The 25,794-nt window shown below is 38.8% G+C and overlaps 1 protein-coding gene across 1 annotated transcript in view; it reads right to left on the bottom strand.

Annotated features, from left to right (window-relative positions):
- Window positions 1–11,211, bottom strand: part of LOC103510495 (FAS-associated factor 1) — a 14,912-nt gene extending 3,701 nt beyond the window's left edge. Inside the window, exons 1-12 of the mRNA XM_026824525.1 lie at window positions 11,087–11,211; window positions 8,156–8,224; window positions 7,556–7,847; window positions 7,043–7,254; window positions 5,722–6,013; window positions 5,210–5,420; window positions 4,463–4,622; window positions 3,506–3,718; window positions 2,775–2,898; window positions 2,141–2,287; window positions 1,626–1,678; window positions 362–448 (exon numbers count right to left, since the gene is read on the bottom strand). Coding sequence (XP_026680326.1) covers window positions 362–448; window positions 1,626–1,678; window positions 2,141–2,287; window positions 2,775–2,898; window positions 3,506–3,718; window positions 4,463–4,622; window positions 5,210–5,420; window positions 5,722–6,013; window positions 7,043–7,254; window positions 7,556–7,847; window positions 8,156–8,224; window positions 11,087–11,146 — 1,920 coding nt within the window. The 5' untranslated portion in view covers window positions 11,147–11,211. The remainder of the gene's footprint in view (window positions 1–361; window positions 449–1,625; window positions 1,679–2,140; window positions 2,288–2,774; window positions 2,899–3,505; window positions 3,719–4,462; window positions 4,623–5,209; window positions 5,421–5,721; window positions 6,014–7,042; window positions 7,255–7,555; window positions 7,848–8,155; window positions 8,225–11,086) is intronic.
- Between the last annotated feature and the right edge of the window lie 14,583 nt (window positions 11,212–25,794).

Raw genomic sequence — 25,794 nt, 5'->3', positions numbered from 1 at the left:
CGCCTGGTAAACAGGAGGGCGTGGGTTCAATCCCAGCCGAGGTATGGAATTTTATCCTCAGTATAATTTGAGAATTTGACCACAATAATAGTAGTAGCCTACTGCTGGAGTAAAGGGACTTTTCAGTCCTATGCGAGCAGTATAAATAAGCACTATTGTTATTATTATTATTATTATTATTATATAAGTGGGAAGTATTGAAACATTTCCTCGGGTTACTTTCTGGTGTTTTCTTTCGTGTTGACCTACCACCTAAGTGGGCAGTATTGGGTCTCTTCTCGCCCATCTGATGAGAGGCATACTACGGGATGGGCATGCTACGACACAGACCACAATTCTTAAACAACAGCAGGACCCTTACCTGTTCTATTTTGATCATCTCGCGTTGATTTCTTTCTTCTTCCTCGCGAATCTCTGTCCTTTGCTGCTCGCCAAACACTTCCTGAGCCTGAATGGAAAAAGAATAAAAATATAGAATATATTTCTAGTTCTAAGGAAATATTCTGTACTGCAGGATGGAGTGATAGAGAATGCCAAGTACATTAACCCCAACCATTACCAAATAAATAAGGATGAAATTCCATACCTCGGCTGGGATCGAACCCACGCCCTCCTGATTACCAGGCGAGCGTCTTGACCACTACGCCAATCTATGAACATGATCTACATTTTGTAAACGCTCTACATCTACATTGATGTTGTTTTTGTTAACGCTGGCTACATCAAACAGTTTCAAGACCGAGGAAGTTTGCCGCTGCAACAGGATTCGTCCACAGTGAGGTGGGGTCCAAATCAGTCGGTTTTGCTGTACAATCATGCAACCGGATCCGTCCACAGTGAGGTGGGGTCCAAATCAGTCGGTTTTGCTGTACAATCATGCAACAGGATCCGTCCACAGTGAGGTGGAGTCCAAATCAGTCGGTTTTGCTGTACAATCATGCAACAGGATCCGCCCACAGTGAGGTGGGGTCCAAATCAGTGTATAATCATGCAACAGGATCCGTCCACAGTGAGGTGGAGTCCAAATCAGTCGGTTTTGCTGTACAATCATGCAACAGGATCCGCCCACAGTGAGGTGGGGTCCAAATCAGTGTATAATCATGCAACAGGATCCGTCCACAGTGAGGTGGGGTCCAAATCAGTCGGTTTTGCTGTACAATTAGTCGGTTTTGCTGTACAATCAGGTTTTGTACTTCTACATCACCAATTAGGGTATCTAAAACGGTGGCAACCAATCTTTTTCTTCGCCTTTTCCCGTGTACAGACGGGGTCGGCGTTTTTCGTCAGCATCTAAATCAGCCCTAACTAGAATGATTGGTTTGGGCTGAAATTTGGTTTTGGATACATATTTTACGAGTGGATGCCTCTCAACCTTTGCTATTTCTTTAAGAAGGGAAATTGAGGCTGGTATACTTCCTGTTTGAAGTCCAATCATGCAACAGGATCCGTCCACAGTGAGGTGGGGTCCAAATCAGTCGGTTTTGCTGTACAATTAGTCGGTTTTGCTGTACAATCATGCAACAGGATCCGTCCACAGTGAGGTGGAGTCCAAATCAGTCGGTTTTGCTGTACCATCTTTAAAAAAAAAAAAAAAAATGAAGCCCGGTGAGGCTCACTCAAAAAGCTTCGCGGGCCACATGTAGCCGGCGGGCCGCTATTTGGAGACCGCTGGAGTAGACTATCGAACAATACAGGAAAAAGTAGAACAATACAGGAAAAAGTAGAACAGTCATTTTCCCTTCGATTTCCGCACGATAAGACATCCCTTGAAGAGAAGGGAAACAGGAGAAGAGAAAGCCAGCCGTTCCGAGAACGAACCTTACTTAATTAAGAACATTAATTTTTCTGACTGCAATAAGTTGCGTAAATAATTATCCAGTATGAACTTTTCCAAGTCACCTTTGAATATCAACTCCATACCCGGTGAATTAATCATGGGCATGATACACCCTAGGAATGTATCACACATAGCGGACTCAAAAACCCACCGTGTGAGGACAAATGAAACTGTCAGAAGACATTTGATTGTGTTCGAAACCCACACTCGACCCCACTCTACTTTGTTGGGATATAATCCGCCCCGGGCGGGAATCGAACCCTTGGCCTAGCGTTTACAATAATAGTGCTTATTTATTCTTGCGCTGGGCGGCGGGTTTGAAGCAGGCTTCCCGGATGGCGTCGTCCAGAGTGCCGGGATAGAAGTGAGGCCGCTGGTCCCCGTAACGAGACTCGAATTGCTCGATCAGATGTATGGTGCCGGTCGTTTCGTCTTCAATGTTGTCTGGGACTGAAGGAAAACAATAATAATAATAATAATAGTGCTTATTTATACTGCTAGCATAGGACTGTAAAGTCCCTTTACTCCAGCAGTAGGCTACTACTATTATTGTGGTCAAAATCTCAAATTATATTGAGGATAAAATTCCATACCTCGGCTGGGATTGAACCCACGCCCTCCTGTTTACCAGGCGAGCGCCTTGACCACTACACCACCGCGGTAGGTGGAAGAAAAGGCAGAGAAGGGGATGAATGATTATTATGCTTTAATCTATATATATAAAAAATCTGGTGTGAACATCACACGACTTTCCTTATCCTATTGAATGATGCTTATTTGAGTGTTCTTTTACCCTAACTTTTACAATATCTCTAACCGTTTTGCCGCTACAGCTGAAAACCGCCAAAATCGGTCGAAATCTGTCCAAAAGCGGTCAAAATACACACGGTCGGAATACGGTAAAAGGCGAAGAAGTGAAATTGAGTAAGTTACTTACTGAGGGACTGAAGAGTTCGTCTAGTGGACAGGACTTCAGAGACTGTATCTTCTTCCTCTTCGGTGAAACAAGCCGCATCCTCATATTCATCCATCGAACTGTCTGTGTCTGGTACATCTATCACCTAGAATAGAATAGAATGGAATAGAATAGAATAGAATGGAATAGAATAGAATAGAATGGAATAGAATAGAATAGTAGAGTACAAGGCCCCAGACAGACTAAGCTGGTATACTCCCTGTTTAAAGTCCCCCAGCCAGACTAAGCTGGTCTACTCCCTGTTTAAAGTCCCCCAGCCTTAAGCTGGTTTACTCCCTGTTTAAAGTCCCCAGCCAGACTAAGCTGATCTACTCCCTGTTTAACGTCCCCCAGCCAGACTAAGCTGGTTTACTCCCTGTTTAAAGTCCCCCAGCCAGACTAAGCTGGTCTACTCCCTGTTTAAAGTTCTCCAGCCAGACTAAGCTGGTATACTCCCTGTTTAACGTCCCCCAGCCTGACTAAGCTGGTCTACTCCCTATTTAACGTCCCCCAGACAGACTAAGCTGGTATACTCCCTGTTTAAAGTCCCCCAGCCAGACTAAGCTGGTATACTCCCTGTTTAACGTCCCCCAGCCAGACTAAGCTGGTCTACTCCCTGTTTAACGTCCCCCTGCCAGACATGAATTTGGACTCAACTACTCACCTTATTACTAGCGGGGTTAGAGATGGCAGGGTTGGACTCGACTACTCACCTTATTACTAGCGGGGTTAGACACGGCAGGGTTGGACTCGACTACTCCTTCCACGGTTAGATCATGATTCGGATAGCCAATGCCTGTCTTGTACAGGGACATGCTGTCTCTCTCCTCTTTACTCCGAGCTCGTCCTCTTGTCTTCACCTCCACCACCTCCTCGTCCTCACTGTCACCTCCGCTCTCCTCCTGATCCGACCAGCCTGTCCACACCTGCGGACGAGAAATGAAAATTCGATTTAATTTTTCAAGTTTCCTTTTATTGATAACACAACATATTGAATAGAACATAAAAAGTACACATAAATACTTAGTATAGGTACGCATTCGTAAAAGCAATGCTTGTGCCATGGATGGGAAAATGAGCGAGAACTGATGATTTGTTATTTGCAAATGTCAGGGGTTGACCATCTGGAGATTTGACAGAGGGAGCTGTAACTGTTTATCGTCCAAAAATATAAGAGTGAAGGAAGACAGGATAGGAGAAAGCTAGCTGTTCCAAGGCGAACATTACTTGTCCAGCATAAAATCCGCCTCAGGCGGGAATCGAACCCGCTTCTAAGACAGACTAGGCTAACTAGGCTAGCATATTTTAGTTTAATGGTCCAATCAATTTAGGACCAATTTTTTTACATCATCACTAGAGCAGTGTTTCTTAATTGGTGTTCCGTGGAACCCCTGGGGTTCCGCGAGCTGACGGCAAGGGTTCCGCAAGATATTTTGGAAAAATCATACACTAGATAAAATGCAGTTTCAAATCGACCATCTTAGACTAGGTAGGTATTTCATCTTATACAGCTTTTTTTAGAGGTTTGATAGAGGGAACTGTGGGGGTGGGGGTTGCAATCTTGAAAGTTCAGGGTTCCGCAAAGATGTTCACCTTTTGAAAAGGGTTCTGCGGGGCAAACTAATTAAGAAACACTGCACTAGAGAACAGTCCATTGGATTATCTCTTACCTGTTGACTGATTGGTATTTTGGACAGGGCTGCCACATCTTCTTTCACTGCGGACACCTTAGTATTTCCACCGTACTTGAGGTGGTACTCTCTGCCATTCGTCAGATCTGCTATGTTCAGCTTGTACAATTTACTCGCATCACTGGCATCACACTTTTTTCTGACGAGAAGAGAACAAGGGTTTGTAAATTAGAACGGAATAGAATTTTCTTCAACTTTTCCCCCTGTTCAGATGGGACTTTTGGACTGGCATTTGGTTTCGACTAAAAAAAAAAAAAAAAAAAACTCACAAGTGGAAGCCCTTTGCACCTTTGCACACCTTTCACGGCGCTAACCACTACACCACTGAGGTTGGTTACAATTAGTACATATTTTTAAGAATAATTCTGTTGACTTTCTATAGGTAAGTATTTTAAAATTAAAATTCTTCTAATGTCATCCCAATGAAAGTGGTGCTTAGTTGCCCTGCACAGTGAAGCTCATTTTTACTTTCTATTACTACAGTATAGCGGAGCTATACTAGTAATGAAAGTATTGCAATCGGTCCAAATTTTCAAAATCGGGAAATGAGTGGAAATATCTGTTTTGGGGTCCCCTGATTCCAAAAAAGTGGTTTTTAGCCCATGGTCTGTACGTTACGTACGAACGTACGTGTGACATGCATTTATGCTCTACACAATTAAAATTCCTTATGTACTTATTGTAAGTAATGCCCACATACGTTCATTTTGTTACAAAGAATCTTACTTTTTCATGTTGTTATACGAGCTAGAAGAGTGTCCATTTTGAGGCATTGGACTTGCTTTGCTATCGAGAATAAGGTCGGTCACAGTTGGCAGCTTGAGAGACGAGAGAGTCACTTTGTCGTTGAATATGAACTCATTGTGAGGCCAGCCCTTGAAGAATTGCTTGCAAATTTGGAGACCTGTTCTCGAGAATACCTCGAGCTTCAGATCATCTGGAAAGATAATAGAATTAAATAATTAATTATAATGAATACTTCGAAAAGTAAATAGAAAATTATTTTTGATAAAAGAACCAACTCATAAAAGTAAAGCCAGCAGTTAAAGCCACATATTATGTGTTGAATGAACAAGTTTAACCTCACATAAAAAAAAAGTTTTCCCCTCACACAGCTTTAGCATGTTTAAGCAATGCATAAGGTTCTAATCAATCTAATGCATATGCACCTAAATAAAGTTAAGAAACAATTTGCAATTTGAATGACCAAGTAAAGAAAAAACAGAAGTTGTACATACACACTGTTTTACTCTCAGACATGGGTATGCTTATTGTACTCTTATTGTAGAGGATTTTGAATTGAATTGTCTTCGGCTTCCTATGATTTGATGATGAACTGGAGGGCATATCTTCGTCTTCATCCTCCGGAGCAATGGTGATGATTGAGGCATTCGGATTTGTGTATGTGGTCACTGGACTTGTTCCAGGGATGTCACTGGATATTGTGATCATTTCTACATCGCCCGATGAGCTGGCAGCTTCAGATGGGAGGCGTTGAGAATGTTGTGGCATGACCAGGTTGATTGCAGCCTGTAGATGAATACAAGGTAATTATTCAGAAGCCACAACAATTAAAAAGAAAGCTCCTTTTTGTGTTTAACCTGACCCTATAGTAACACAGGTCATTCTTCAATCGGGGAAAGCTACTGGTACTTGTACCGAAGCGAATACAATAGTCCGTTCCTTATACCTTTTTATTACTATTGTAATAATAAAGGAAGGACGGACTAAAAACGAAGTGGACTGGCATTTGGTTTCGACTAAAAAATAATAAAAAAAAAAACTCACAAGTGGAAGCCCTTTGCACACCTTTCACAGCGCTAACCACTACACCACTAAGGTTGGTTACAATTAGTACATATTTTTAAGAATAATTCTTTTTTTTTGTAAACTCAAAAGCTTTCATGCTGACTGTATTTTTTACCATTAAATGAAGAGGGTGAAAAGAATACAAACCAGTGTGAATATACATTCTGTTGACTTTCTATAGGTAAGTATTTTATAATTAAAATTCTTCTAATGTCATCCCAATAAAAGTGGTGCTTACTTGCCCCGCACAGTGAAACCATGTCTTCTTTGAATTAAGACAGATCTTTTGAATCAGGAAGTTTTTTAAAGTCTCTCTTTTCTTCTACGTCTATTGCACCCTTTTTCAGTCCTATACCAGCAGGATAGACAAGGTGTATTTTATTCCACAGTCTTGCCGGAGGATTTTAAACAGAGAGGATACCAGTCTGAAATTTTCCATACTCTGTGGACTTCGGATCTGGAGTTTGGTGTTTCGAGTCCTAGTCAAGTCATAAAATTTACCGTAGTGCATTAAGCAGGGAACGACATTTGTGACATGCATTTATGCTCTACACAATTAAAATTCCTTATGTACTTATTGTAAGTAATGAGGTTGGTGGTTCGAGTCCTAGTCAAGTCATAAAATTTAGCATAGTGCATTAAGCAGGGAACGACATTTGTGACAAGCATTTATGCTCTACACAATTAAAATTCCTTATGTACTAATTGTAAGTAATACCCACATACGTTCATTTTGTTACAATAATCTTACTTTTTCATGTTGTTATACGAGCTAGAAGAGTGTCCATTTTGAGGCATTGGACTTGCTTTGCTATCGAGAATAAGGTCGGTCACAGTTGGCAGCTTGAGAGACGAGAGAGTCACTTTGTCGTTGAATATGAACTCATTGTGAGGCCAGCCCTTGAAGAATTGCTTGCAAATTTGGAGACCTGTTCTCGAGAATACCTCGAGCTTCAGATCATCTGGAAAGATAATAGAATTAAATAATTAATTATAATGAATACTTCGAAAAGTAAATAGAAAATTATTTTTGATAAAAGAACCAACTCATAAAAGTAAAGCCAGCAGTTAAAGCCACATATTATGTGTTGAATGAACAAGTTTAACCTCACATAAAAAAAAAGTTTTCCCCTCACACAGCTTTAGCATGTTTAAGCAATGCATAAGGTTCTAATCAATCTAATGCATATGCACCTAAATAAAGTTAAGAAACAATTTGCAATTTGAATGACCAAGTAAAGAAAAAACAGAAGTTGTACATACACACTGTTTTACTCTCAGACATGGGTATGCTTATTGTACTCTTATTGTAGAGGATTTTGAATTGAATTGTCTTCGGCTTCCTATGATTTGATGATGAACTGGAGGGCATATCTTCGTCTTCATCCTCCGGAGCAATGGTGATGATTGAGGCATTCGGATTTGTGTATGTGGTCACTGGACTTGTTCCAGGGATGTCACTGGATATTGTGATCATTTCTACATCGCCCGACGAGCTGGCAGCTTCGGATGGGAGGCGTTGAGAATGTTGTGGCATGACCAGGTTGATTGCAGCCTGTAGATGAATACAAGGTAATTATTCAGAAGCCAGAACATTTAAAAAACTCCTTTTTGTGTTTAACCTAACCCTATAGTAACACAGGTCATTCTTCGATCTGTGGAAGCTACTTTTTGGGTTTAACCTAACCCTGTAATAAAAATGGTCACTGCTCATTTGTGACAGCTCCGTTTTGTAGCAATTTTTCCATTGACATGACTTCTGAAAAAGTACCATGTTTTTTCCATGGCATATATTGCAAACATTAGTAGTATCATCAGATTTCAGCAGATGTTGTTTTCAATTCAATCCACACGAGGGCTTACCAAAAGGTCCCAGTTGACATTCTCCAAGTATCGGATGGCTTGTCCTTCATCCTGAATTCCGGTACATGCCTACACAGAGAAAGAAAAATAAAAAAACAAGTTAGACTATTTGAGATTGAGTGAAGTCAAAATTAGAAGAAAATCTGCCTGATTCTGATAGGTATGCACATAGAAATATTCATCAAAATTTGAAGGTGTAAGTAACAATAACAAAGGTAAATTTCCTTAATATAATAAAAATAAAATAAAATTAGAATTCCCAAAATGCTGAGTCACATTGAAGTGCTTCCTGGATTTTCTGTTCTCGGAAAAATAAACAGAATGAAATGATAGTACACATTTCTTTGTCAATCTCTTGATATTCTTTTTTTTTTTTTTAATTATAATAATAAAATTTTCTACTCACTTGGCCTGGTTGGACTTGTAGGTCAGATCCCATCCCCACACGACGCAGCTGGTGGCGAGAAACTCCAGAACCGACTCGAAGCACAATAGTTGCGAACAAAACACGTTGCTCAGGACGCTCGAGTCGTGATGCAGATAGACCGCGAGGATCTTGCGCTGGGCGGCGGGTTTGAAGCAGGCTTCCCGGATGGCGTCGTCCAGAGTGCCGGGATAGAAGTGAGGCCGCTGGTCCCCGTAGCGAGACTCGAACTGCTCGATCAGATGTATGGTGCCGGTCGTTTCGTCTTCAATGTTGTCTGGGACTGACAAATCGCTTTTCGGAGGTTTCATGTCTCACATGAATCCTACCGTATTTGAAAAAAATGTTTTCTTTACATCCGACTGTAACAACAATGCTTAAGGTTCATGTAGGACATGAATCCTACCGTTAGAGCGATTCTGATGAAATTGATTCTGTACGCAAAAGGTTAACCTCACATAAAAAAAAAGTTTTCTCCTCACACAACTTTAGCATGTTTAAGCAATGCATAAGGTTCTAATCAATCTAATGCATATGCACCTAAATAAAGTTAAGAAACAATTTGCAAATTGAATGACCACGTAAATAAAAAACAGAAGTTGTACATACACACGGTTTTACTCTCGGACATGGGTATGCTTATTGTACTCTTATTGTAGAGGATTTTGAATTGAATTGTCTTCGGCTTCCTATGATTTGACGATGAACTGGAGGGCATATCTTCGTCTTCATCCTCCGGAGCAATGGTGATGATTGAGGCGTTCGGATTTGTGTATGTGGTCACCGGACTTGTTCCAGGGATGTCACTGGATATTGTGATCATTTCTACATCGCCCGATGAGCTGGCAGCTTCAGATAAAATTCCATACCTCGGCTGGGATTGAACCCACGCCCTCCAGTTTACCAGGCGAGCGCCTTGACCACTACACCACCGAGGTAGGTGGAAGGAAAGGCAGAGAAGGGGACGAATGATTATTATGTTTTAATCTAATATATAAAAATCTGGTGTGAACATCACACGACTTTCCTCATCCTATTGAATGATGCTTATTTGAGTGTTTTTTTACCCTAACTTTTACAATATCTCTAACCGTTTTGCCACTATAGCTGAAAACCGCCAAAAAACGGTCGAAATCTGTCCAAAAGCGGTCAAAATACACACGGTCGGAACACGGTAAAAGGCGAAGAAGTGAAATTGAGCAAGTTACTTACTGAGGGACTGAAGAGTTCGTCTAGTGGACAGGACTTCAGAGACTGTATCTTCTTCCTCTTCAGTGAAACAAGCCGCATCCTCATATTCATCCATCGAACTATCTGTGTCTGGTACATCTATCACCTAAAATAGAATAGAATAGAATAGAATGGAATAGAATAGTAGAGTACAAGGAAATTGGAATATGAAATAGAATCGAGATTCTATTCTATTAAATACTTCAGAGATTTCCAGCTTCCATATGTATGCGGGCCACATGCTACATTGGCCGGTACTTAGAGGGCCACATATACAGGTTAGTAATAATAATAATAATAATAATATTAATAAAAATAAAATAAAATTAGAATTCCCAAAATGCTGAGTCACATTGAAGTGCTTCCTGGATTTTCTGTTCTCGGAAAAATAAACAAAATGAAATGATAGAACACATTTCTTTGTCAATCTCTTGATATTTGCAAATTATGCATGCTTTCCTGGGACAGTTTGAAAGAAAATCAGAACTTTCAAGATGCTGAGTCACAGCAATTGCTTCCTGATTTTCTGTTAATTTTCTCAGGGAAAATACCCAGCATAAATTGACAATATTTGTATCACACTCTTGGTTTGCAAATTATGCATGCTTTCCTGGGACAGTTTGAAAGAAAATCAGAACTTTCAAGATGCTGAGTCACAGCAATTGCTTCCTGATTTTTTGTTAATTTTCTCTGGGAAAATATCCAGCATAAAATGACAATATTTGTATCACACTCTTGGGTTTCCACCAAAATTACAGCCTTTTCCAGAGCAATCATCTTAAATGTTCATCTCATGACTTTAGTTCCAGACAAGAGAATTTCCATTACTGATTGCTGATTATGACATGGTTTTAATTTTCCTCTCTATCCTACACAGAAGAGTTTCTGCTTGCATAACTGTGACAGACTGTGACTACTTAACCTTTTAAAAAAAAAAAAAAAAAAAAAAAAAAAAAATCAAATCAACAACCAAACAGACAACCAAGCAAGTAGACAAACAAACAATGTAGGTACCTACCAAGTGTCAGCAATAAATAATTAATTACTATCATTGACCCTTCAATTCAAATTCCCATAAATTAGATTAGATTGTGAGTACAAAGGGGTCAAACTTTCTTGACTTGGCGGGGCGGAGCGCTACCGCGCTACATACCTAATCTACCTACAAATTTCCATTACTGATTGCTGATTATGACATGGTTTTAATTTTCCTCTCTATCCTACACAGAAGAGTTTCTGCTTGCTTATCTGTGACTATGGTTCTATGGTTGACTTACCACAAAATCAGATAGGATATTAGAATACTGTTCTTCCTTATTTCTATCAGAGTCTCCCATGATGTCTTGTCTGTTTCCTGCTTAAAAATACATCTATTTCACACACTGGGGGTTTATCACACACGCTTATTTCTATCAGAGTCTCCCATGATGTCTGGTCTATTTCCTGCTTAAAAATACATCTATTTCACACACTGGGGGTTTATCACACACAAAAGCTTATCTAAAATTTTAAAATTCACACAAATCCAGAAGATAAATCCACTTTTCATGCAAATAAAACTCAAATCAAAAATATCAAAATCCAAATCCAAATAAAATTTTTCAACAAAAGTACTGGTCTACCTACACCGCAGCAAAATTTGGCCTCGCGAAAATTGATTTTCAATTAATTTCGCCTCTTTATTGTTTCATTGTTTATTGTTGACGTTTAAAATTATTGTCAATAAATCAATAAATAACAAAGCCATTCTTCTCTGACGTAGGGAATTTAAATTGGAGGTAGGTAGTTGGGTATGAAGGTAGGTAAGTAGGTACCTATGTAGATATTATTTGGGTACTCTTCTTCCGTGTACTGACGGGGTCGGCGTTTTTCGTCAGCCTCTCAATCAGCCCTAGGGTGTTTGCTTTGAGCTGACATTTGGTTTTAGCTACAAAACCAAATTATGTCCTTTCGATGATCCCTCATTACATGGGGAGTATTTTAAGATAGGAAATTTTTGGTCGAAAATTGGCCGCCGTAGGCGGTCGATTTTCGACTTGGAAAAATTTTCAAAAAAAAAGTTCATTTTTTGGACACTTTTTAATGATCCCTCATTACATGGGGAGTATTTTAAGATAGGAAATTTTTGGTCGAAAATTGGCCGCCGTAGGCGGTCGATTTTCGACTTGGAAAAATTTTCAAAAAAAAAGTTCATTTTTTGGACACTTTTTAATGATCCCTCATTACATGGGGAGTATTTTAAGATAGGAAATTTTTGGTCGAAAATTGGCCGCCGTAGGCGGTCGATTTTCGACTTGGAAAAATTTTCAAAAAAAAAGTTCATTTTTTGGACACTTTTTAATGATCCCTCATTACATGGGGAGTATTTTAAGATAGGAAATTTTTGGTCGAAAATTGGCCGCCGTAGGCGGCTCATGCTTGGGACTTAGAAAAATTTTCATTTTTTTTTATAATTTTTCATTTTTTTCAAATACGTATTCCGCAAATGTAATAGAAAGTCGTGTGATGTTCACACCAGATTTTTACTTTCCTTATCCTATATCTATAGGAAGGAAAGTACCTACCTATTGTTTTTTTTTTAATTTTATCTATACCTAACGTTTTTTACGTAAATTTTAAAGTCAATAAATCGAAATGTGGACAAAATTTATCGACAATCAAACTTAGATAGGTAGGTAAGTAAAACTAACGAAGTACCTAAGCGCTAGGTCGCGGATTCGATTCCCGCCCGGGGCGGACTTTATCCTGATCAGACGAGGTTCGTTTTCGGAACGGCTGACTTTCTCCTGTCCTGTCTTCAGTGTCTTCTAATCGATTTTTGGACGATAACGGCCGTTGTTCCATTTTTTCCCTTTAACAAACCCCTCAGATTTTTTCAAATAGGTTTGATAGAGGGAGCAGGGAGCCAAGGTCTAATGGAGGCGTTGCAATGGGGAAAATATTATTAATACAAGGTCAATTCCTACGTAAAAAGTTGTGAAAAATCCAAATCTGAGGTAAAAAGTCGGAAAAAGTAATTTTAAAAAGGTCGGAAATACAATTTTTAAATGCCGTTCTAATGAAAAAGTTCGAAACGCTTGCGCACAAACAAACGAAGCCGGAGTCATGAATTATGACGTCATCGCCTACGGGAGCGTATGCCGTGACGTCAAAGTTTACGATGGTATTTTTTAAATCGATTTATCTCGGTATCTAGAAAGTCGTAGAAGAAAAAGAAAAATTCCGTTGGTCCTCATTTTTCCTGCTCTATGACTTTGAAAGATCACCCAAGTAAGCGCAACTGATCTATTGTCCCGCAATCGAAGATAAGAGAAAGCCAGCCGTTCCGTAAATGAACCCTATCCGTTTGGGATAAAATCCGCCCCGGGCGGGAATCGAACCCGCGGCCTAGCGCTTACAAGGCAGACGCGCTACCAATCAATCTAACTAGGCTGACTCCTAAAATATTTAATAGCCAGCTACTTCTGCCTTTCAAACAAGAGGTCAATTTGAATTGAACCGTCATAAACCTAGCTTTGCATTTTTCATAGGATTTCCAAGTTTCTATTAAAATTGTCTGGTGTGACTTGTGTTTTTTTAAAATTGATAAATTATAAATACCTACCTATTTGGTAATTTTATTTTTATTTGTTAGTGTGCCAAAATGAGTTTTATCAACCTTGGAAAATCAAAGCTTTGAATATAGATAATTACCTATACCTAATGTAACTGCTTGTATGAAGTTCATAAAGTGTATAGGTACCTACCTATACCTACCCATTTATTTTCTTTAAGAGAGCCACAGAAGACAAGAAAGCAATGTAAGTTTGACTTTTGTTCCTCGAAGGACAGTGATTGTAGGTATATAGAATAGAATAGAATAGAACAAACACATTAATGTGTTGCCTGCGACCTGCGAGGGAGCTTTGCTCGGGACATTTGATGTGACGTCATCGTGTACGGGGGCCTATGCCGTGACGTCAAAGTTCACGATTTACCGGTATGTTTTAAATCGATTTATCTCGGGATCTAGAAGTCGTAGAAGAAAAAGAAAAACTCCGTTGGTCCTCATTTTTCCTGCTCTATGACTTTGAAACATCACCCAAGTAAGCGCAACTGATCTATTACGAACGACAAGATTTTTTTTCCGAACGACAAATGGGAACGGAGATTTACGATGTAACAGGCAGACAGATTTACCTATAGACAATTTTATACTCAAGTAGAAGAAGATAACATGGTTCAAAATTCAAATGGTCACCTGTCTTTCCCTTGTGATGGAACCACTTGTGGTTCCCATTGAGAAGAAGGACAAAAGGAATACAAATTAAAGGGCTCCGAGAAGGGAAAACGGAGGGACGAAAAACTCCTCTGAAAGCTTTTAGAAACCTTCCCTCAAGAACGGGAGAGGGAGGAGGGAAATTTTGAAGAGGGGGGGAGGGAAATTTTGAAGAGGGGAAGGGAAAATTTCCTCTCATCAGATGGGCGAGAAAAGACACAATACTTCCCATTTAGGTGCTGGGTCAACACGAGAACACCAGAAAGTAACCCGTTGAAATATTTGCAATCGAAAAACGAGTACAAATTTCTGTCGATGGTGGGATTCGAACCCGGGACCTTCTGCATGGCAAGCAAGCGCATTACCACTGGACCAACCGTGCCCCCGATTGGCTAGATGTTCGCTCATCCGGATACCAACCACGCGGAAAGTTGGTTAACTTCAATGACCATCGGCAGCTAGTGTATCCAACATGCTATGTAACCACCGCTGGCTCTTTTTCATTCTTCCTTTCTTTTCTATGTACCTACCTACCGATTTATTAAATCAAACAAAATCAAGTCACGAGTTCTTTGTATTAAAGCAGAGATCTTTTTCGCAAGCTTGTACTAAGAACTCCAAGCACAAAACCGGGAAAAAAATTTTCGCTCATCCGGATACCAACCACGCGGAAAGTTGGTTAACTTCAATGACCATCGGCAGCTAGAGCATCCAACATGCTATATCACCACCGCTGGCTCTTTTTCATTCTTCCTTTCTTTTCTATCTATGTACCTACCGATTTATTAAATCAAACAAAATCAAATCACGAGTTCTTTGTACTAAAGCAGAGATCTTTTTCGCAAGCTTGTACTAAGAACTCCAAGCATAAAACCGGGAAAAAACCTCTTCTTTTTTTAAAGAGGTTTGACAGAGGGAACTGTAACTGCTATGGTCTTATCGTCCCGAAATCGAAGAGAGAAGGAAGACAGGATAGGAGAAAGCCAGCCGTTCCGAGAGCGAACATTATCCGTTCAGAATAAAATCCGCCCCGTGCGGGAATCGAACCCGCGGCCTAGCGCTTACAAGGCAGACGCACTACTAACTAAGCTAACTGGGCTGGCTAGGGAAAAAACTTCGGACCCACCGGGAATCGCATCCGGCACTTCCAGCGTGCAGGCCTAGTGTAATACCCACTCGGCCAAGTCGGCCACGGACAGTGACAATCGTATTACCTACCCCGTATCTTTTCGTTGATACTTTCGTATTTTGATAGTTTTCATTATTTCATTCCAAGATTTTCCGCTGAGTTCAAATTTGCTGTTTGGGTGATAGGGATATAGGTGATAAGCACAAAGCAGTGATAAGAGGTGTAGTGTCGAGAACGGGTCGATTGTGTTTTCGTTCGGGGAAAATTCGCGAGTGACCGCGTTTTGTTCGCGGTATCCGCGGTTTGTTCGCGGTATCCGCGGTTTGTTCGCGGTATCCGCGGTTTGTGCGCGGTATCCGCGGTTTATTCGCGATATTCGCAGTTATGGGTTCGATCTCAGGCAAACGCAGATTTTTTCAGTTTTTTTTACCGCAAATAATTGATGTTTTAGATTTAGGAAGTTGATAATAATGCTTGGAATCGTCTAGAACTGAAATTCTATCATATTAGTGGATGTGGCCAACGCACTTTTGACAAAATGGTGGATGAGCCAAATTCACTGTCCATTGTTGGAGCATTCAATAGGCTCAATATCACATTTATTATTTTGTATGCTAAATTTAAATTTCCTAGTCCTTATAATGATTTTTTGGGGTCCAGCTTCTTCTAATTTTGTCTGATGTTTATTACTTGGAAAAGGTATACACATAAGTGCATACGTATAAAACGACAATACATTGTGTCACTCTTCTCATGTGAGGCCATATCGTGTTCTTTATTATTTAAATCAATATTGCACATAAATCTGTGATACATGACTTTTTTTACACATCATAAAGTTCTCACAAAAAAAAAGACAGCGCTAACCAGAGATTTCAAAATCATAAGAGCTACGAGAACGCCCCCCTACTTAAATCATAACTGGGAAGGGGTGGATTGGGGTTGGGGTGGTCCCATAAAAGTGACATATGGTTGACAAAATCGAGGGTGCTATTTAAGTTCAAAGGATTAAAAATAAATATTTATTTCGGGAAATGAAAAGCCAAGGGATGAAGCAGAAGCTTTACTCGTAATACTTCAAGAACGTTTTGCCAAAGAGGGAAGCGTGCCAAAAAGCAAATTCAAATGTCTCAAAAGCCCTTCAGAACAAACAAAAAAATCCTCTTCTGAAGGGAAAATAGTGACAATAAAAAAGGAAAATATTTTTTTGTTTGGCAAGTGGAAGGGGTTTTTATTGTGTGGCCGGTGGATGTGTGGTTAAAGGTGTCATGGTGTTTAAAATCAATAGAAAATTTTGAACGTCCAGTGGCGGAATCTCTTGGAAAACTAATTAGGAGATCATAAGTTGGCAATATTGACAAAACCTCAGCCAATTTCTTTAGCAATTGCGGTATTGGTCAGAGAGAAATCAATATAGTTTGTCTGGTAATTCATAAATAATTGATAAGTGTACTTGAGGAAGATGCTTACAAGGACAGGCTCTGTGATATTCTGTATGCAATTATTCCAAGATCACCTGAGTCAGTATTTTTGCTATCGTATAAATCGAGGGTGCTATTTAAGTTCAAAGGATTAAAAATAAATATTTATTTCGGGAAATGAAAAGCCAAGGGATGAAGCAGAAGCTTTACTCGTAATACTTCAAGAACGTTTTGCCAAAGAGGGAAGCGTGCCAAAAAGCAAATTCAAATGTCTCAAAAGCCCTTCAGAACAAACAAAAAAATCCTCTTCTGAAGGGAAAATAGTGACAATAAAAAAGGAAAATATTTTTTTGTTTGTTTGTTTGTTTCTTTGTTTGATATTTAATTTTTATATTTTCATTCCAAGCTCCCAAACAAAAAGCCAAAAATGTGGTATTTACTTTTTCCATATTTCCCATCAGAAAGAGAGAGAGGTTTTCCAGGGCGTTTTTATTATAAATTTGATTTTATTTTTCATTCTCACTCATTGTGTACGTGTTTATTATTATCTTACTTCTTCTCTCCCTTCGTCTGAATCTTCTCTCTCATTTACCTCCCTTTTCTCTCTTCCTCCTTGTCTATCTCTATTGAACTGATGGCGTAGCTTAGGTTATATTCCCACAACTCATTATGTTTTATTCATTGCTTTTATATTTTCAGCATCATTTTGTATTCTAGAGACCCCCAAAATTTATGTTGATTGCATGATAATACAATGATATTATCTTACTTCTTCTCTCCCTTCGTCTGAATCTTCTCTCTCATTTACCTCCCTTCCTTCTCCCTTTTCTCTCTTCCTCCGTGTCTATATCTCTATTGAACTGATGGCGTAGCTTAGGTTATATTCCCACAACTCATTATGTTTTATTCATTGCTTTTATATTTTCATCATCATTTTGTATTCTAGAGACCCCCAAAATTTATGTTGATTGCATGATAATACAATGATTGTGATTGCATGATAGATAATTTGATAACAAGTGAGTAATATTGTTACCGACAACTGTTATCATTATGCTGGGGGGTGTCTGGGCTACTATACTTGATCCCCCAATAAAATTTGAACAAACTTGGAATCAAGTAAACACTAGATGTCTCCCCTAAATCCTATTGTTAAATAAAGTAACAGACGGCGCAGTAAACACCTCTTGGTAATCTAAAGTGTGAAATATCGATTTACTTGTGATTATTATAGTTGTGGGTTGTTCAAAGCCTACTCTTGTTACTTTTTGAAGTATGACTTATGAGCTTTCGAAGAAACTGCAAAATTACATACTTTCCAAAGAGCAAGCTCAAATCTATCAAAATACTTAGAAGAAAGGGGATTTCAAGTTTTTACAAGCAAAATAAATCAAGAGAATGAATAGACTACGAGGTACCTATCAATAAATAGCTGAGTTCCAGCAATAGATATAAATAATCAATCATTGGGTTTAAAATTTACTTTGAAATTCACACTAAATAAAAATTCATCAAACGATATTATACTGGGTGATCAGGAAAATAATCATTTTACGCATTATGTTTTATTCATTGCTTTTATATTTTCATCATCATTTTGTATTCTAGAGACCCCCAAAATTTATGTTGATTGCATGATAATACCATGATTGTGATTGCATGATAGATAATTTGATAACAAGTGAGTAATATTATTACCGACAACTGTTATCATTATGCTGGGGGGTGTCTGGGCTACTACTTGATCCCCCGATAAAATTTGAACAAACTTGGAATCAAGTAAACACTAGATGTCTCCCCTTGATCCTATTGTTGAATAAAGTAACAGACGGCGCAGAAAACACCTCTTGGTAATCTAAAGTGTAAAATATTATCGATTTTACTTGTGATTATAGTTGTGGATTGAGATATGAGCTTTCAAAGAAACTGCGAAACAAACTTTTACAAAAGCAAAGCTCAAATCTATCAAAATACATAGAAGAAAGGGGATTTCAAGTTTTTTACAAGCGAAATAAATCAACAGAATGAATAGACTATACGAGGTACCTATCAATAAATAGCTGAGTTCCAGCAATAGATATAAATAATCAATCATTGGATTTAAAATTTACCTTGAAATTCACACTAAATAAAAATTCATCAAACGATATTATACCGGGTGATCAGGAAAATAATCGTCCAGGAAAATAATGATTTTACCTCATCCATATCTTGTGTTTAAGGAGGAAAAACGTGTTGAGATTAGTCAAATTCCTCTGACTTTTACACCATTATCTGTTTTTTACCTGCCTAATCAAATTTATTAAACAGAAGCCTGAAATGAAATCAATTTATTTTTAAGGAGGAAAAACGTGTTGAGATTAGTCAAATTCCTCTGACTTTTACACCATTATCTGTTTTTTACCTGCCTAATCAAATTTATTTATTCAGAAGCCTGAAATGAAATCAATTTATTATCGCAACAAACCAACTCTGTATAAGACGTTTTGAAGCTAATCTGTAATCCTGTTATTATTATTGAGATTTAGCCGCGCTCTCTTCTCGGTTTCATGGTCTACTTACTTTTTATTTATGATTGAGAATTGAACTTTAATTGGATTTAGTATCGACTCGAAGTGTTTTTTGCCTTTTGCATCTTCTAATCGGAACCATCTTCTTCCGCAATTGAAGCCAAACTGTCGATCGACTCGAAGTGTTTTTTGCCTTTTGCATCTTCTAATCGGAACCATCTTCTTCCGCAATTGAAGCCAAACTGTCGAGGAGAGTCGATAGAGGTCTTATTGGGATTCTACAGATTTCTTCCCTGTCCCTTGTATTACCTTTCCGGAAAGCACCGCTAGAGCCTTCCGAAATGGCCAAATTGGTTGAAAGGCATACATCTATCTCTAAATATGTGATCTAAATGATACTAAGGTTGGCAAACATTGAATGGCGCTTCCAACGAAATCCTTTGAAGTTCCCCATTGCTCGGAAATAAAGCAGGTGTGTTGTCACGGATCAATCTCCTAACTAGAACACTTGGTGTTTCCCAAAAATATGTTTCTCAGTACTTTTTGGCTTAAAAGGTTCATTTCTAGACAGAAGAGCTACGAGCTATCTATGTGATGACAGAGTCGATTTTACCGCAAAAATCGGCGAAAGTTCATTGTTGTTTTCATTAATCCAAAGTCCATTTTATTTTGCGAAGTTGGTAAAGATTCAAAAATAACATTCGAAATAATTAACTTTCTTTGACCGCAGAGCTTACTGCTCCAGCGGGTCAACCTTTGACGTATTTGTTTCTAATTCTGAGGCATGTGCTTCTATGCTGCATATTGGGTACTGTAAAACTGTCGAGGAGAGTCGATTTTACCGCAAAAATCGGCGAAAGTTCATTGTTGTTTTCATTAATCCAAAGTCCATTTTATTTTGCGATGTTGGTAAAGATTCAAAAATAACATTCGAAATAATTAACTTTCTTTGACCGCAGAGCTTACTGCTCCAGCGGGTCAAACTTTGACGTATTTGTTTCTAAGTCTGAGGCATGTGCTTCTATGCTGCATATTAGGTACTGTGAAGTTGTATCCCTATATTATCTATTATTCCTTGAGGGCTTATTTATTTTCCATTTTATAACCTCGAAAAGAGGATTTTTCTACAGGCTAGTCCCTGTTATGGTCACATGAATAGAAATTCTCAAGATGCTCCATTTTATTTTGCGAAGTTGGTAAAGATTCAAAAATAACATTCGAAATAATTAACTTTCTTTGACCGCAGAGCTTACTGCTCCAGCAGGTCAAACTTTGACGTCTTTGTTTCTAATTCTGAGGCATGTGCTTCTATGCTGCATAATAGGTACTGTGAAGTTGTATCCCTATATTATCTATTATTCCTTGAGGGCTTATTTATTATCCATTTTATTACCTCGAAAAGAGGATTTTTCTACAGGCTAGTCCCTGTTATCATCACATGAATAGAAATTATCAAGATGCGTCTGTTCTGTCCACGTTCATATTGAGCTTTCCATTTTATAACCTCGAAAAGAGGATTTTTCTACAGGCTAGTCCCTGTTATGGTCACATGAATAGAAATTCTCAAGATGCGTCTAGCTTTTATTTCTTCATCCCCTATTCCTTCCTCACTTTTTTATGAATTAAAGCGGCTCTGAGCTTTTCTTTAAGTGTCGTACATACATACATCGCGCGATGAGATGTTCTGGTCATTCAGTGAAAGGGTTTCTTAGATTCCTCACAAGTATTTGTGTTGGTTTATGTTAATTTTCTCTCTCGTTTCTTGCCTCTCTCTTATTAGTTGGGATTGGGATATTGGAATTCGAGTTTTGAGCTTATTCAATTTTTTAGGCTGTGGACTGTGGAGTCATTAATGAAAGTCCCCCTCAATCTTCATGTCAAGGATTGCTCTTGACAATTATTAATGATCAACATCAGAAGGACTTAACAATGTGTCCCTCCCATTGACGAAATTTTGATTTCGCTATCCCCAGGAGGCCCCGCTTACACAGCGTTGATATCAGAAAAAAAACGCCTCTTTCTAAAAAATGCATTAAAAACAGAGAGTCACTCGACACGAGAAAAGTGATACAAGTTGAGAATAGTTTTATTTCTTCAATGAAAGGAACAGGGTGTCTACCAAACTGGAAAACCGGGAATTGTCAGGGAATTTCACGGAGACTGGAAAAGTCAGGGAATTGTCAGGGAATTTCTCAAAAAAATGACAAAATTCTAAAAAAGTTCGCCTCTTTTCTTGTTGTTCTGAAGATTTTAGACCAAAATGTTCAAAAATTTCGCCTACGGCGCTATTATAATACTCTGTTCGCCTCTTTCCTTGTTAGAGTTGATTTTGGAAAAAAAATCCCGGTTGGGTCATTTTGGGTGTTCATAGTAAGTAACTACTTATTAGGGGCCCAAACCCAGATCAGAGGGAAATGGCTGTAAGAAATTGACTCAGGGCCAATATTTTGAAGAACACGCACCCCTGCCAAAGTCATTATTTATTTGTTTATCTTTACGTCCGGATGACGTGCATTTGAAGATACGACACCGGCAACTTGGAATCATGCAGAAGTTATTACAGGAATTGAACAACTTCGATATATCTATTAGGCGATATACGAACACGCACCCCTGCCAAAGTCATTATTTATTTGTTTATCTTTACGTCCGGATGACGTGCATTTGAAGATACGACACCGGCAACTTGCAATCATGCAGAAGTTATTACAGGAATTGAACAACTTCGATATATATGATGGTTGACAATAGAACACGCACCCCTGCCAAAGTCATTATTTATTTGTTTATCTTTACGTCCGGATGACGTGCATTTGAAGATACGAAACCGGCAACTTGCAATCATGCAGAAGTTATTACAGGAATTGAACAACTTCGATATATCTATCAGGCCAAGTTCAAACTTCGACGTTTCCTTCCCCTATGATGGGAAAGTTTCCCTACAAAGGTATCCCACTAGGATTTTTCAGTTAACACGCACTTGATAAAACTCGAAATAAATCATGTCATCGGTCGCATGTGTTATCAAAGTCCAATTCGATATTTCTCTTAGAGAACGCCGCCGGGCCTTGTAAATCAAAAAACAAATGATCTCATATGATGAGATATAACGAGAGAGTCGGCCCAAGTAATCGTTTTGTTTGCATGCTAGTAACGTAAACCAAATTACAACCGAGAGGCCCCTTTCATGTTTATATGTTCTCAACTTCTCAAACTATAAGTCGTTCTGAAATTCTACAAAAGAGACGAAATGACCGAAATCTTTCGTCTTGAACTTGATAAACTTTATTGTTTGTTTAATATCTTGCGCTATTTTGGGCTCTTAAGGCGGCAGCTGATTTTCCCACAATATTCACCCGTAGGATAATACCTAGGAATGCAGCTAAAATAATATGCAATTCGATATTTCTCTTAGAGAACGCCGCCGGGCCTTGTAAATCAAAAAACAAATGATCTCATATGATGAGATATAACGAGAGAGTCGACCCAAGTAATCGTTTTGTTTGCATGCTAGTAACGTAAACCAAATTACAACCGAGAGGCCCCTTTCATGTTCGAAACGATAACTCTGAAAGTTTATAAAAGAGACGAAATGACCGAAATCTTTCGTCTTGAACTTGATAAACTTTATTGTTTGTTTAATATCTTGCGCTGTTTTGGGCTCTTTAGGCGGCAGCTGATTTTCCCACAATATTCACCCGTAGGATAATACCTAGGAATGCAGCTAAAATAATATGGGACCCGTTGACTCCTTCGGGTCCTCAAAGGAGACAGAGGATTTGAACTTGACCGAGAATTTGATTGGCGTCGAAAGTAGAGAGGACGGAGTCAAGGAAAGAGGTCTTATTGGGATTCTACAGATTTCTTCCCTGTCCCTTGTATTACCTTTCCGGAAAGCACCGCTAGAGCCTTCCGAAATGGCCAATTTGGTTGAAAGGCATACATCTATCTCTAAATATGTTATCTAAATGATACTAAGGTTGGCAAACATTGAATGGCGCTTCCAACGAAATCCTTTGAAGTTCCCTATTGCTCGGATATAAAGCAGGTGTGTTGTCACGGATCAATCTCCTAACTAGAACACTTGGTGTTTCCCAAAAATATGTTCCTCAGTACTTTTTGGTTTGAAAGGTTCGTTTGCTAGACAGAAGAGCTACGAGCTATCTATGTGATGATAGCTCTCAGATATGTTCAAAGTCTAAACATATAATTTAGGTGCTAAGGGAATATTATAAGCGAGGCTCTGAACTGAAGAAGTATCCTGCGATGGCCCAGTCCTCTTATTACTTGACCTCTTCAAACCTGTGAGAATTTTACACAAAGAGAAAGGAAACCCCAACTTTTACTGCGATAACTGACTGAGATGTTCAATTACATACCTACATGATTCATATCACGAAACTTAAATGAATCGTCGAAAACCCTGCAAAGGTGGCATTCAATAGTACCTATTGCTGAATCGCGGAAAGCCTGTCTCATTTTTCGTGAAAATGTTAGGTAGCTAATAGCAATAAAGTAATAATCCCCGTCATAACTTCAGCAGGTGCAGTATAGTTTTTCTTACCAAAATCAAAGGGAATTCCGATAAAATGGACAGACACTTTGGCAAATCCATACCAAAGATGACCGTCGGAATTGAAGAGTTAAAATCGCTCCAGTGTAAAACCTCATCATGAATAAGTTCAGCTCAGCTTTCTACAGGGTGCCCCAACATGGAACACAGTGTTAACACCCCCTTGTAATAATCCAGCAACACAACCCATGCTGAAGTTGCTAGTGTTACCAAAGTTCTGGAACAAGGGATGTATCGGGAAGAATAAATGAAGCTGTGAAGTTGAATTTAAATCCAAACCACGTTGTGTCCCAATTTCCAAATGTACAACTTGGGCCCTGTTACCTTTAACCCATATATCCTGGAGAAGTTTTATGAGTTTATTGTTATCATTGAAAGAAGATGTCGATTTAGGCAACAAAGTTGCCTTCTATTTGATGAAATTTTCATTCGTCTTCTAGAATGTTGTGGCATGACCAGGTTGATTGCAGCCTGTAGATGAATACAAGGTAATTATTCAGAAGCCACAACAATTAAAAAGAAAGCTCGTTTTTGTGTTTAACCTAACCCTATAGTAACACAGGTCATTCTTCAATCTGGGAAAGCTACGGAATCGCATCATTTTCTTCCAGCGTGCAGGCCTAGTGTAATACCCACTCGGCCCCGGGCAGTGACAATCGTATAACCCCGTATCTTTTCGTGTTACCCTGTATCTTTTCGTTGGATACTTTCGTATTTTGATAGTTTTCATTTCATTCCAAGATTTTCCGCTGAGTTCAAATTTGCTGATAGGGTGATAGGGATATAGGTGATAAGCACAAAGCAGTGTGCAGTGAATCAGTGATAAGAGGTGTAGTGTCGAGAACGGGTCGATTGTGTTTTCGTTCGGGGAAAAATCGCGAGTGACGAAGAAAATTCGGTGTTTTTTTTATTTATTTATTTTCTTTAATTGATGTGTTTTGAGGTATGATTATACCTAGTAGGTACTGATATTTCTGCAAAATGTGTCGTATAAAATGTCAAAATACATGAGTCTAACCAAGCAGCATAATAATAAGGTAGATATTATATTCTAAAATAAGTCTATGTTATTACCAATTATGTACCAATCAAATAGGTATATAAGACCTTGTTTAGACTGCAAGAGTAAAGGGACTTTCCAGTCCTATGCTGATAGTATAAACAAGGTATATTCTATTCTATTCTATAGGTATCTATTTGATTATTATTTAAAATCCTCTCCTTTGATTTTTCCATTGTTTACAGCCGAACCGTAGGTAGGCCAGCCTAGTTAGGTTAGGTTGGTAGTGCGTCTGCCTTGTAAGCGCTAGGCCGCGGGTTCGATTCCCGCCCGGGGCGGATTTTATCCTGAACGGATAATGTTCGTTCTCGGAACGGCTGGCTTTCCTCCTATCCTGTCTTCCTTCTCTCTTCGATTTCGGAACGGTAAGACCATAGCAGTTACAGTTCCCTCTGTCTAACCTATTTGAAAAAAAAAAAAAAAAAAAAAAAAAAAAAAAAAAAAAAAAACAAAACAACCCCCTGAAATTTTTCCCTTTCGTTTCTAACTTTCACTGATATTAAACCAAACATCAGGTTTTAGGTTTACAGTTCGAGTGTCGTTTGTGGGTTCCCGACTAACTCTCCGACTGCAACTTTTTGCGGCTGGGGGCAGGCATGTGCCTTCCTCTCGATGGGTTTATTATAGAAGTATCCATCCCATGGATGGATGGATGGAAGTATGGGTTGATGGATGGAGGTTACCATTTAAGGGATTCAGTCTCTTCTTACCGAAAGCAATAAGTACCTAAATAACTGTTATTAAAATTTGCAGCTGTTTATCTTGTTAACTTTGTTATTTCTCCGCTTTAATTAACTTTTAGTTAAAAGCGCTCCGGTTTAAAACGACACCGACATCCATCATAATCCCATAGATAATCATACATCGCGCCATCGCGAGGCCGGGGCGGTTCAGTTCTTTCAAACTGGGGAAACATGAGTGTTAGATTAGATTAAATACCCTTAAACTTAACTTCCCAGTTACTATCATTAATTAATAAATATAATGACTGTGAACCCATCCACGGATTTAACAAACAAACAGATGAACAAACC

This window comes from Diaphorina citri, unplaced genomic scaffold (assembly GCF_000475195.1).
Source record: "Diaphorina citri unplaced genomic scaffold, Diaci psyllid genome assembly version 1.1 scaffold604, whole genome shotgun sequence".
Classification (NCBI taxonomy): domain Eukaryota; kingdom Metazoa; phylum Arthropoda; class Insecta; order Hemiptera; family Psyllidae; genus Diaphorina; species Diaphorina citri.
The sequence above is the reverse complement of the archived record's forward strand: the minus strand, read 5'-3'. Positions and strand labels throughout refer to the sequence as shown.